The sequence below is a fragment of the Halichoeres trimaculatus genome, unplaced genomic scaffold (genome assembly GCF_033239565.1).
Source record: "Halichoeres trimaculatus isolate MK-OKI-2021-1 unplaced genomic scaffold, fHalTri1.1 fHalTri1_scaffold_2, whole genome shotgun sequence".
Taxonomy (NCBI): Eukaryota; Metazoa; Chordata; class Actinopteri; order Labriformes; family Labridae; genus Halichoeres; species Halichoeres trimaculatus.
In genome coordinates this window covers 16812489-16826639 of record NW_027437180.1, presented here as the reverse complement: position 1 = coordinate 16826639, position 14151 = coordinate 16812489, and the positions used below count along the sequence as shown (strand labels likewise).

Genomic DNA, 14151 nt, shown 5'->3' with positions numbered 1-14151 from the left:
GAAGAGGACCGTATTTGCACCTCTCCCTCCGCCTGCTGTCAGCAGTTGTGTGTGTGTGTGTGTGTGTGTGTGTGTGTGTGTGTGTGTGTGTGTGTGTGTGTGTGTGTGTGTGTGTGCGTGTGTGTGTGTGTGTGTGTGTGTGTGTGTGTGTGTGTGTGTGATGCTTTCCCTCTTTCCTCAGGAAGACCAAGAATGTTTGGAATGTCCCAGCCCACACACACACACACACACACACACACACCTCCATCTGCAGAGAGAAACTACTCGTAAGGAAATAACACTCTTAATCCTTTCACACTTCCAAAGTAAGCAGGTCTGTGAAACTACTTTTGTTTGCCACTGCTAACACAGAAAGAAAAAAAAAACACTTAGTTACTGAAAGAATCACGTCCAAGCTCCAGGTTACAGTCCTGTGTTACAGTTTTTGCCCTGACTTTGGGAAATTAAAGCTCAGATAAAAAGAAAATAGGTTGAAATGAAAACAGAGAAGGCTGAAATGTCTTGACTAAAGAGGGAGTTTTTCCTGAGTCACTGTGAATCTAAAAACCACAGGAGGTCCAGGTCGACTTGGTCTCCTTTGTTAAGAAGCAGCCAGAGTACCAACACTCTGCACTTTCAATTACTGCCGACAGGGCTTATTTCATAATGTAAGGAAGCTAATTCCAAGAAACTAGACAGCTTAAACGGTGTAAATTTACCCTGTGTCCCTTGTCTTTATGGCCTAAATCCAGATGTTTTCGAAATACTTACCACATATGAGTCGTGTTCCTCCACCTGCAGAGAACTGATCAGATGTTCTGGGTTTATAATGGTTAAGACAACGATTTCCACACTAGTGCATCACATTTTGAATCAAGTTTAAAGGCAGTGTATTGTGCTTTTCTATGTTTCAAACATGGCTATAAAGTAACAATGCTGGATGCTTATATTAAATGTCAAAGCACTGCACATTCATAAGTAGAAATCATTGAATTTGTCCGCCAACAGCCCGTAACAGTTTGTTTTAAAAAGCAGCACGAAAACTTCATGAGATCCTCATCTTCTAGCTGGTTCATGACTTGTTGGAGGGACAGGCCTCAAACACCAAGGCCTGCAAATAGTTTTGCCGCCTTACAGGCCTCCACAGGGTTGACTGATCAGATGGAAGAGGGTTTGTGAGGAGAGACAGCAGCTAAAAAGAAATGTTTGGAAAGAGGCTGAAATAAGTAAAAAAAAAAAAAAAAAACAGCATGAGATTAACAGGGGTTTTTAACACTATCATTATACATGTTCTGCAATTGTGCAATGAAAAAACAAGCGACAGCCGAAAACTTACTTTGAAGACATTCTTCCATCTGAGCCCTGGTTTTCCAGTTTCACTTTAAAAAATTCATAAAGATTCATAAAAACAGCCTCATGTGAGGAAGGGAGCTCTGTGGTAACAGATGCAGCTCTTCAGATAGGTACGCAGTACCTCTCATGAGAGGACTCACTTGAAATGGTTCTCTGAAGGAAAAGTCAAGGGCTGTATAGCCTCTATAGTGTGCACTCACACAAACATCAGTTTTTGGGTAGGAATATCTTACGGTTAACTAAATTAAGTGGTAAACCTAGCTGTGCTAGTCCTGTCTTATAAAGGGGCTGAGTTGACCAGCATTTCATCAAAGTTATTTACTTACTGTCCCTTTAAGATGTCTAATACAACTCATACCTGCTATTTCTACAGTATAAATTGATAGTTGATTTTGTGAGACTGCTCCTGTCTGGTTACCAAGATGTAAGACTCTATGCCTTTCATAAATTTTCTTCAAAACCTGCCTTTAGATTGAAAATTCAGTTGTAAAATGATCTCCTAGGAGGGGTATTAAGGTAATGAATTCCAATGACTAAGCTAAGAAGAGTCAGACATAAGGGGAGGCCTCTAGACATAGCTTAAAGGTTTAAGATACACCCTGAAGACTTGAGAGGGTCAGCTATAGATATATATATAACTGTTACTCCCTCACACACCCAGTGCTGTGCATATATGTTTGCGTGTGTGTGTTTGTGTGTATTTGTCTTGGGTTGTACTCTGAGGAGACCATAAGACACGCGTCTTGCACACTGCTGACATGCAAACAGGCCACAGTGCAGAAACCTTACTCTGCGCAGAAACACCTGAGACCCCTTTGGCAGCCCAACCTGGCAACAGCCCAGCTCGCCTTGGCATCCTCGCTAATTCAGGACACACTTATCCCTCTGCTGAGGGGTCTTAAAGTTAACCTTTGGGTGTGAGCGTGTGTAAGATGTGGAAACAGTTTGTGCTGCAGTATGCGAGCAGCACAGCTGAGCGGTCAGCTGGAGTCCAGGGAATGGCTGAGCTCAGGGAAAATCCGGACGCATACTTTCACCCACATATACCACTACTGGCATTTGACAATGCGCTGTCTTGGGTGGGGTCAGTCATTTAAATGGTTGCACTGCGTTTTGGGTTGTCAGTATGACTGGCCTCTACTTGGGATCCAAGGTAAATAAAAAGCACCTAATGGAGCTGTGCCCAGTGAAACCTGTGCCCTGTTTAGACTTAAAATGGAGATCTCTCACTGTGGCTTGTAATTATTGTCATTCCTCTCAATGTTTACAACAAGAGTAGCTGTAAATCATTATGACAAAATGTTGGCTTGATAATGTCGTTAACATATTTAGGGTATGAATAACCTGATTTGTTGCCACGTAGAGCCAACATACTCCAGCTGAGCTCTGTATAAACAGCACATGGCTCACTATCTCATTCAATGTGAAGGAAGAAGGTTGGGAAAAACAAACTGGCTCAACAGCACATCAGAAAACCATAAGGTGTGAACCCTGGCTTTAAATACAGACTTTTTATTGTGCAGTCCTGTGTGTCTTACTTGCTGAAGGAGCTGCTCAAAACTGCTGGAGCCAAGATTTCACCCCTGTGGTTCATGATCTAAACATCTGACACCGGCGTTCAAAGCAAAAAAAGGTACTTTCAGGGCCGCCGAAGCTCTGCATATATGTGAGGGCACTTAAGCCAGTGTTTTTGCCTCTCAAGAGGGCAGTTTATCACATTTTAACCTGACAAGGGAGCAGCTTAGTGTGTTTTGCCAACCAGGAGGGCACTGTTGCACGTGTTTTGGCCCTCATTGTTTTTCAACAATTTGACCCCTAACGCCCCTAATGTTGACCTTTGAAATGAAGAAATATTAGAAGTTAGTTTTCTTGCACATTTGTTTACTTAATTCATTTAACTGTAGTTTTATATGGGTTTTTGTGCAGGGGGGTCACTGGCTGTAAATTTTTTTATTTTATTTTTTTTGGTGTTTCTTTTTTTTTTTTTTTTTTTTTTGATACCCCAGAAAATCATCCTCTCTGTCAAAGTCTGGACAATGTCAGCAGGTATGGCCAGAGATGGCAAAAGTACCTGGATTCTTTACTTGAGTAGAAGTAAAATACATGTGTGAATAAAAACAGCTTGAGTAAAAGTACTAAGTTCTCTACTCGAGTAAAAGCAAAAAATACAGGCTCTGAAGTGTACGCAAAAGTACTTTTAGAAGTAAAAAGTATTCATATTGCAGGATTCACTGACTGTAAACACAGGATCATTTATATGGAATCCTCTTCAGTCATATTATTGTTTGAACAAACACTACCTGCCTAGTGTCCTAATGTACTTGATGAGTGTTCTTGAAGGCCAATAGTTCCTGGTTTAGACAGAAAAACACTTTTTTGAACCGAGGGTTTCACTCTTTCCTCACTGCCCAATGAGAAGAATCAATCTGTTTCATGACATATCTGCAGCTCTTTGATCTCCCTGTAAGACTCCACGTAATCTGATCTGTCATTAATGTGATCATGCTGTTAATACATTAAAGCTCTGACACATGAGAGGAGGTCAACTCAAATTCAGAAAGTATAAAAAAAAGTATAATTACAAACTTCTCTAGCAGTTTTACTGAAGGTACTGTTTTGTTTGAGGTGTTTGATGACGTGTGGAAGTGCCTGAAACAGTTCACTTAGTAGACACTGAGTGATGGGGTATAAGATGAAGGGCAGTAGCTCCCCCTGCTGTTGTAAAAGACAAACTGATTCAGCTTTAGGGCTGTAGAGGACAGTCTCTGAGGGAATTCAGGACAGTGTAACAATGTGGATTGTATGGGAAAAGTTCATTACTCTACAGATGCCTCCTCACACCTTTTTACCTAAAACAGAATAACCGTGGTGGCTACAATGTGAACACAATGACTCGACTTCTATGTGGCAACGATTGTAAAGTTGCACACACTGCAAATAACAACATCTTTTCTCCATATTTAGCTCTAAAACATCATTTTTTCTGCAGATTTAGAGAAGTACTTGTGAAATATATTTGTCAAATATTAAATTTATAAATGTTGAATATTTCATCTAAATGTTAAATATTATATCTAAATATTGAATTTTATTTATAAAAGTTACAGATGAATGCCCTAATTCCAAATATTAAGTTATGTTTCTAAACATTTAGTTTCAGTCTAAATATTTAGCTTTTGCAAAGATTTTTTTGCAAAGATTTTTAAATATGTAGTCAAGATTTCTAAATCTCAGGCAAACATTTATAAATCTTGAGCAAAGTTTTACAGATATTTGCTAAGATTTCTAAATAAGTCAAGATTTTTAAATATTTAGCTAACATGCAAATTCACACTCCTGCCCGCCGGAAGTACCAAAATAGAAGTTCAAGCAAGCGATCCAGCTAGATGTTTTCGAGAAGTCAAACACAGTAGGGTAAATAAGTTGTAATAATATAAACATTCCAAGTGCTGTGATGGCACTGATGAAGAGCCACATTGAAGAAGTAGAGCTTGACATTCTCAAAATTGCTTCCTCAAACTTTTATTTTGGTCTATCCGGGGGGAGGGTGAGAGTGTGAATTTGCATATTAGCTGAATATTTAGAAATTATACTTCAAGTTTTAGAAATCTGAGCAAATATCTTGAAACTTTTGCTCAAGATTTAGAAATTTTTGCTTAAGAAAACTTTAATAAATAATTAGTGTTAGCTAAATACTTAGAATGAAAACTAAATTTTCAGAAACATAGCTAAATATTTAGATGCAGGACATTGATTTATAACATTTATAAATAACATATAACATTGAGATAAAATATTTAACATTTAGATGCAATATTCAACATTTATCTATAATATCTGAGAAATTTATTTGACAGATATTTCTCCAAATCTGCGGAAAAAAAATTGATGTTATAGAGCTACATGTGGACAAAAGTTATTTGCGGTGACATGCTACTTATTGCCACATAGAAACCTGATCGGCCACCCCAGAGTTGCAACTATAACTGAGTATTTGCTGCGTTGGCATCCAAAATGAGAATCCAACAGTTTGGACTGTGTTTTGACAGACTGCAGGAAGGAAATATTTAACACAACAGATGAGCTAAATATAGGTTGTTTCTCAATAGGAAGATCAGCAGATTGATCCCAGGTCTTACAGTCCATATAGCAAAGCATATTGTTTGAGTGGACATATTGTTCCCAGTGGCTGTGTCATTACTGTGTCAGAGGGATGAGTCACTTTTCTTGGGAACTCTACACAGCAGCCTCTCCCATCAGTGTATGACAGTTCTGTGAATCTGTGAACACATTATTTTATTTAAAAAGAATGTTTGTGTAAACACAGTCAATGCAGCACAATCATTCACCTCACTAGACAGAGTAATGAGTAGGTTCATAATATTTGCAATAGAAATCCTGCACACCGTCAAAACAACAGGTGGTGGGGATGTTTCACTACCCAATGCTGCAGGGAAATGTTTCTGTGTCAGACACTATAAGGTGCTCCAAACTGTTACCCTGGACCAATGTCTGCTTTGAGACATTAATGTGTCGTTTCTCTGCTGTGTTGCTTTTGGTGTTTGAAAATGATGCACAGAAATACACATATCATCTGTGTGATGCTTTGGTGTTTTTGTTTAAAGTATATATGGTAGTGGAGACTCAAAAAATGAGAAAATGTGTCATGTTTCAGCCAGTGCTCCACAAACCCACTCCCAGTCACTTCTGCACTTAGATTATTTAACTATGAATACAAACATGAACATCCTCAGTTAAGTGAGGATGGCTGTTTTTGTTTCACCACATAGTCACATGGTCTCAACTTTTCTTTTTCTTTTCCTTTTTGCAGATTATTATTTTTGGTGACCTAAATGCAGAAGTGAGAGGGTTCGACAACCCCCGATGTTTCTTACGGGTGCTACGTTTTAAAACTTCCTCTCCAGTTTCTGTTTCCTCGAAACAGTTTGAAGATGTTGAGCCTTCAACATGTTGTGCTTGCCTTGTGCAGTAAGTGTTTTTTCTCTTTCTTTGTGTAAAAGTGTAACTTTATAAAAAATGTTCTGATTGCCTGTTTTCATTTTGTTTTTTTATCTCTTTACAGTTATTCTGACCTGTGTCACCAGAGCAGCACAGCTGATCATTGTGTCTGGATATGAGGGCTATGCAGTCAACATTTCTTGCTCTTACTCTGAGGGTTATGAAGACTATGAGAAGTATCTGTGCATGAGCAGCTGTGATGATGTTCTTGTGACAACGACAGAGGCAAAGAAAGGCAGATACTTCATCAGTGATGACAGAAAGAAACGAATCTTCACAACGACCATTTCGAACCTGACCAGGAGAGATGCTGGGACGTACTGGTGTGCAGTGACCAGGACTGGGATCGTGAAAGATATCTATACAGAGGTGAAGCTGGAAGTTGGAAAAGGTAGGAATAAATAAACACACACACACACACACACACACACACACACACACACACACACACACACACACACACACACACACACACACACACACACACACACAATAAAAACACACACACAACAAATAAATGAAAAGACTCAAAAATGATGTTATAGTAATAATAATAATAATAATAATAATAATAATAATAATAATAATAATAATAATAATCAGCTGCTTCAGTTTTCAACCTATTAGAAAATGAAATGTAGAGAAAAATCTACTTACGGAGCAAAATTCAAAACAACCATGCTGACCTGAGGCTGTGACAGAGGGAGGCAGAAACTTAAATAAAAAGAAAAAAAACTGAACACTGAAGAACATGATTTCTGCTGACCAACCAGTACTCTTTGTTTTCTCTCTAGTAACTCATTATGATCTTTCTAATAATCATATATAAAAAGACAGATCATCACAGCTTACATATTAATATTAAAAAATACTAATTTGACAATACTTGGACACTGCTGTACTTCAATTTTTTTCTTCTTCCTATTATTATTATTATTATTATTATTATTATTATTATTATTATTATTATTATTATTATTATTATTATTATTATTATTATTGTTATTTATTGATTGTATTGGGACTCAGAAGATAGAGCGGATGACTCAGACAAATTTGTGATGCAGATGCTTCATTGTTTCTGGGAATTTTTGTTGTCCTGTATGGCCTCAAGCCTTGTTTTACTTACAGTCTTAGAAAGAGACTAATGAAACAGCTTACATAACAGTTAATAGATTATTCACTCTTTTAATGTTTTCTACAACAGGCTCTACTTATTTATTAGGTGCGTCTTATTTTACACAACACTGTACAGGGTATGATAGACTTGAACGGCTCCCTCCAGACTTAAAATGTTGTTGATTGATTGCTTTTAACCATCCTGATTGCTAGAACCTGTTTTTAATACATTTCATTTTAGTTTTTCACTGAGAAGTTCAGATTGTCTCTTTGAATGATCCCATTTGCAACCAAGTATAGTGGTAAATAAAAAAATAATAAATAAATAAATAAATAAATAAAATAAAAACTTTTTTTTCAGGCTCCTCCTGACTTGAAATATGTGTCCTCTGTTTTCTCATTTCAAAACAAGCTGTTTATGTTTTCAATAATGCTTCACTATTCTTTTCTGTTCCTTTTGGTGATTGTACCCATTTTAAGGTTATTAGTCCAGCTGTTTGTGGTCGTCTGCATTTCTTGTCTTTTGTTGTGCTGTACAATCTTGTTCATATTGTTCTGTTCTCCTATAAAACAAGATGAGATGAGATGAGATGAGATGAGATGAGATTAGATGAGATGAGATGAGATGAGATGAGACATTTTAAAGGTCCGTACCTTTTTGTGTAATAAGCCCATTATCTATTTATTTATTTTTATCAGTTTGTCTGTGTTCTCAATTTAACACGGATTTTCTGGCAGACATCCGTCCATGATGCACCAGAACAATGAGGTGCTAAAGTCACTTCTTGATAATGTTACTTGTAACAATAACCAAAATGTTATCAACTTTAGTGGCCTGGCTTCTAAGTCAAAATTTTTGGTATTTTAAATAGTGAGCTGATTGCTGGTATTGTTGTGTGGCAGGGTCAGTCTGTGTAATGTTAAAAGATTAAATTTGTTTTCTATTCATTTAGAAGTTCCTACAAAAGCAGTCAAAGGTCTAACAGTGAGTGGTTTCAGGTAAAACAGTGGTCCACCTTGTAGTAAATATTAGGATTCTAGGACTGGACTCAGTTTCTCCTCTGTGACTCAGACTGGACACAGGCCCCAGCAGGGCTCTGCCTGTAATCCTCTCTGATGTTGACTGTTTTACTTTCAGACAGCTGCTGTGATCAGTCGACCAGACATCAAAGTTATGAGGAAAGCGCTGTGTCCTTCAGTTGTCCATACGAGTCTAAGGACCAAAATAAGCTGAAGTACATCTGCAGAGGAAGGCAGCCGTCCACATGTCTGGAGCAGGCACTGATCACATCTGACAACAAACAGCAGGATCGATTCAACCTGACTGATGACAAGCAGACGAGGAAATTCACCGTGACCATTACCAGTCTGACCCAAGAGGATTCTGGGTCGTACCTCTGTGGTGTCCACAGAAAACCCGAACTGGATGTTTTCACAGCTGTTGATCTTGAAGTAAAAGGTCAGAGGTCATAATTCAGTTATATTCTAATAATCCTTTGAGTTAAGAAGTCAGATAGAGTTTAAGTAAACTCCAAAAGGATTCAAAGTCAAACCAAATTCACATCTCACAAAAATATAGACTGCAACATATTTTGAATCCTAAAAGCATTTTCTCTGTGACAGAGTGGTGCTGTGAGGAATCCAGTCAACAGAGCGGCATTGTGGGACATCCAGTCACCTTACAGTGTCCCTATCCACCACAGCACAGATATAACAGGAAGTTCATCTGCAAGGGAAACCAGCGGAAAAACTGTAGCGACATGATGAGTGACGACAGGTTCTCACTGCAAGACAACGTCTCTTTGAGCTCCTTCTTGATCAGAGTCACGAAGCTGAAAGCAGAGGATGCTGGGACATACTGGTGTGGCTCAGACCCACAGTGGAGGGTGGGAAACTACACCAAGATTCAGCTTTCAGTAGGTAAGGTTACAATGAGAGCCACAGAGATACAATAAGATTCAAGTGCTTTCACTGGATAGTCACCAGAGTGTTTTCCCTGACAGACTTTCAACATCAGACTTCCACTGTGGTGACCACTGTAGGGTCAAAACCAACATCTCCCCCTGACAAACATGTCACAGGTGTGTGTGTTGTGCACACTGTTAAGACACATGATGACTACTTTTGACAGCATTTTTTTTTAAGTGTGATTAAAATAAATGTGAGTGTAATTCTTTTAGCTGAATTCAAGAAGTGGTTGAAACCCCCCTCTTATTTTTCTTCAAGATGCAGCACACTTCCTCTCTGTGGGTGTCATCGTGCCAGTTGTGTGTGTCATCGTGCTGCTCACGCTAACCTTTTCCTCAGTCATACTTTGCAAATACAAGTCTCACAAAGTGCAAGGTATGTTTTACAACTACAAATTTTTCAAAGCATGTCACCTCCAATCTATCATTTTTCACAGTAATATAAAGCTAGTAATAATAAGTGTCTTATTAAATAAAAATAAGTCTCTACAGACAAACACTGTATACATCCAGGGGCTGACAGCTTGTTTCATTGTTTCTGTGTCTGTGTGCTTCGAGGGGCTGGAGTCGAGATGAGGTGGAACCAAACCAAGGAAGCAGAAGTAGATGATGTGATCAGTGTTCCAGATGTAAGGAAACGAAAGTTTGATTTATTGCTTTGTGGAAACATTAAACACAAAGCTCCTCATGTGCTAAATTCAGAGAGTGTTGAAAATGTATTTTTCCTCAAACCACAGTAAGATTAAATTGCAGTCTGCCCAAACTTAGGTTTAAAGGTCCCATGTTATGCTCCTTTTCTGCAGTTTAATATGGATGATTGATGTCTTCATGAAATGGTAGTAATTTGTTTTGGTCCAAAAAGCCAATAAATCAAGCACAGCAGCATTGTTTCCAGGCTCTTATAGCCCCTCTGTTCAGAACGCTCTGATTTAGTGGGCGTGACCTTCATATGTAAATGAGCCACAGCTGATACCAACCTGCTCTTCAGCATCACTGAGAGCGGCGCCACGAGCTCCGAGTGCACAATGTTTAGAAAACAGCGAAGCTTGTTTACTGTAACATTACAGGCTAAAACAACAGGCTAACCGCAGCTAATGTTAGCATCCTGAAACTAACACAGAGACAGGGGGGACACTGAGGAAAAGCTCTTACATCTGCTCCACAGCACACAGCATTTAAAATACTCACATTTCCAGGGTCCGAGGTTTGTTGGTGGATGGTTGATAATGCCCCTGGATTCAGGACCAGTCTATTCACTAGCCCTCTGTTGTACTGTCCAAAGTTGGAAAAGCAGTCGGCCGTGAAGTGACTAGCACACACATGTACAGTTTTACTGAGTGTAGCTGGCACATTTCCTTGATAAATGAACTCTAGCCACTTAGTCTTGTCTTCTTCCCAAATGGGAAGCTTGTGCATTGAACTATGTGGCTGTTGGGTGGGGTGGGAGGGGGGTCAGACTTGCTCCTGATTGGTCAAAAAAAGGAATTGCTGATGTTGGCAAATCCCATAAATCCAAACAGCTCGTTTTAGGTCAGGATTTTACATTCACAAGCACAACTAAGTACAGGTTATGTCATTAAATATCACATTCTGTGGGCTGGGAGGAAAGCCAAAGACCCACAAATTTTACAACAAGACTTAATTAAGTGAATTTTGCATAATATGGGACTTTTAATATTTATGGAGGGGATAATGCATTCCCTTCACTGAAACAAAGTTAACAATGCCTTCAGTGAAACTTAACCAAGTAATGAGGAAAGTCCTGATCGGCAAGTACTGAAGAAAGAAGGAGAAGATTTAAATACTCCTGCAGTTGCACATTAAATAAACATCGAATGTGACCCTAAATTTAAATGTGTGCTCTGTTGCATCTCATTTCCTTCTTTGTCCCCTCTTTTGATTTTTTAGGTGTATGAGAATCGTGATATGGTTGTGCTCTCAAATCAAGGGACTTCCAAGCAGCTTCGTGCCCATTACCAGAATGATCAAGACTCTGTGTACCAAAACAGCGCCTCAATTGGCGACATCTACTGTAACGAAGATTATACTACCAAGAAAGCCAAGAGATGATAGCTGCATCAGCTGTCAATTAAACCTTGTACTCTCAGGAAAATCTGTGCATAAAACATTCTTGTAGTGTTGCAGTCTTGTTTTATGCAGTGACGGAAAACATTCAAACTTGTGTCGTTTAAATCTATAAATAATCTCAAGAGTGTGACTGTCATACATGCCTCAGCGTCCTCTCATCTGGACTACTGCAGATCTTTAAACAAATAGTCAACAGAGCCTGTACAAGATATAACCGTCCAAAGTATCCAAGTATCACAGGAAGGATCTTTAACCTTTTATCTTTAATCAATTGCAACAACAGTTTTCTGTTATTTTTATAGTTCTAATCTTGTCCTCCACTAGTTCTCCTTTTTTATCAAAAATCTTTTTTTTAAGTACTTTGAAGCCAATTTTGAAATGTGAAAAATAAAGTCTTTCATGATTGTTTCAACTTGTCTTGTTTAACAGCAGCAACCAGTTCTGTGTACAAATGTCTCCCAAAATAATTCTAGGAGAAGAAAACGATCAAATAAAAATACTCTGGCATGCTCCCTGTTGCCAAGAATATATCATAGAATTACTTTTAATAAAGATAACTTTATTAAAGCTCCTTTATCAAGCCAGATCACAGTATGCTAGGTTACAGGCTGTTTTTATTGATACTTAAGTATAAAACTAAGTTTTGGAAATTTATACTTCATGTATCTTCATCACAGTTCTCAAAATTATTGTAATCATCAGAAAAAGATTTGGTTTCTTACAATTAAGATTAACTAAAGTTCTGCTTTATTTCTAATATAATTATAACTATGATAAAGACACCTCTCATTTTGAATCCATCTTCTTACTTTACAGAATTGCTTTTTGAGAAATGTTCTGAAGCATTTATTGGCCCAAACCCCTTTTTTCTAAATGTCAAAATGCTTCATCACATGAAGTGTATTTCACTGACAGCATTTAAAAAGTTAATGATGAATGAATATATTTTATATATTTATTTATCTATTGTGGGTTGTTGGAGTGAAATTGAATGATAACTACATGCCATGTGCATGGGTCTGACTGACAGAGCTTAAGCCCAGAATAATTTCCAAACCCTGAGTTTAGTTTAGTTGGCTTTATTTTGGTCACTTTGAACATATAAACTGATAAACACAATAAAGTGAAAATCAAAAAATGTTGTGATAATGCTATTTCTGCATCAACACCAAACAGTAAACAGCAACAAAACAAGGAAAAAGAAATCTACATAACAAATAACAAAACCTGAAAGATGAAAAGGTGTAGGCCGAAGCCTTTGCTTATTTCGCCTACCCTTTTCAAAGTCTTTTTGAGTCCTTTTGACGAGCAGTATCTGTGTGCCCCCTCATTTGATTTGACTTCTCAGAGAAAGTAACTGAGAACGTTTCACCATTCAGTTAGTTTGTCAAACTGGAAAATTAGTGGCATGCTGATGTGTGAGATAACCAACATCGACATCTTCACAGCATGACCTTATCACACACACACACACACACACACACACACACACACACACACACACACACACACACACACACACACACACACACACACACACACACACACACACACACACACACACACCTCACACCCTATTCGTACACACACCAGACCCACACAGGAACTTTGTGGGTCTGGCTGTTTCCTTTTGGACGTGATAGTTTGCTGATGTCACCCATTTGTTTCTGGTGCAAGTCTTGAGGCCTTTTTTCTACAGGTGCCAAAAAAGGTCTGATTCAACCTTTATAAACCAGGTTAGGGTGGTAGGTGGTAAGCAGAGTGCTGATAAGCCTTTGGCACCTTTGCTAACAACTTTGGTGTGCTTGGGCCACCCATGCCCTTTAAAAGTGAAAACCCAACTAAGAGGTCAATTAAATTTAAAGATATTCAACCCCCAGAAATTTGTGTGTCAATAGAGGAGGAAGCTTTTCAGACTAGAGCTGTGTTTTGAACCAGGCTGTGAACATATTTATCTTAGCAATGAAGATCAGCTTTATTCTATTTGATTGATAAATTGCTGTTTTAAGCGCTTCTATATTGGTGTCAAATTTTAAGATCGGAGTTAGCTGCTTGATTTGATAAAAAAAAAAGAAGAAGAAGACCTGTGCATGGCTGAAGATTTATCTAATTAAAAAATGGAAAATGTTAACTGGACTAGCAACTTGAGTCTTTCTGACCACTCAAGCCCTGTTTTATTCATCCATTCATACCACATTTACACACTGATGGCAACAGTAGGAGACCATCAGTATCAGCTAATCTCAGTGATACACATTCAATACTGCTGAGCAGCAGCAGGAGCAAACACTTTGGCATTTGACTGGTACCGCCCCTACCATTAAGCCACAGCCGCCACCAGACAACTAAAGAAGTACTTTAAATGTTGTAACAGGAAAATACCGAAAAGCAAAGAGGGTTAGGGTTACTATGAAACCACAGGAAACACTGGAATCGGGAAAAACACAAGGAGGATGATCAAACAGACTGGATTAGAAAGAAAAATATGCTCAAAGTACTCAGACACAGGTGTGACACAAAACACAACGTGAACAAAGTGGAGGGGAAACACAAAGCAAGAGGTCAAATTAGACAACATGCATATACACCAAGAATACAACTGGAAACACTTCAAAAACATTTAAAT

The 14151-nt window shown here is 38.3% G+C and overlaps 1 protein-coding gene across 1 annotated transcript; it reads left to right on the top strand.

Annotated features, from left to right (window-relative positions):
• The first annotated feature begins 6268 nt into the window (after positions 1-6268).
• LOC141784552 (polymeric immunoglobulin receptor-like) lies at positions 6269-11838 on the top strand. The gene is made up of 8 exons (XM_074662395.1): positions 6269-6321; positions 6416-6742; positions 8609-8929; positions 9094-9390; positions 9474-9551; positions 9697-9813; positions 9996-10066; positions 11346-11838. The coding sequence occupies exons 1-8, from the start codon at positions 6285-6287 to the stop codon at positions 11505-11507; spliced, it is 1410 nt and encodes a 469-aa protein (XP_074518496.1). The 5' UTR covers positions 6269-6284; the 3' UTR covers positions 11508-11838.
• The last annotated feature ends 2313 nt before the right edge of the window (positions 11839-14151 follow it).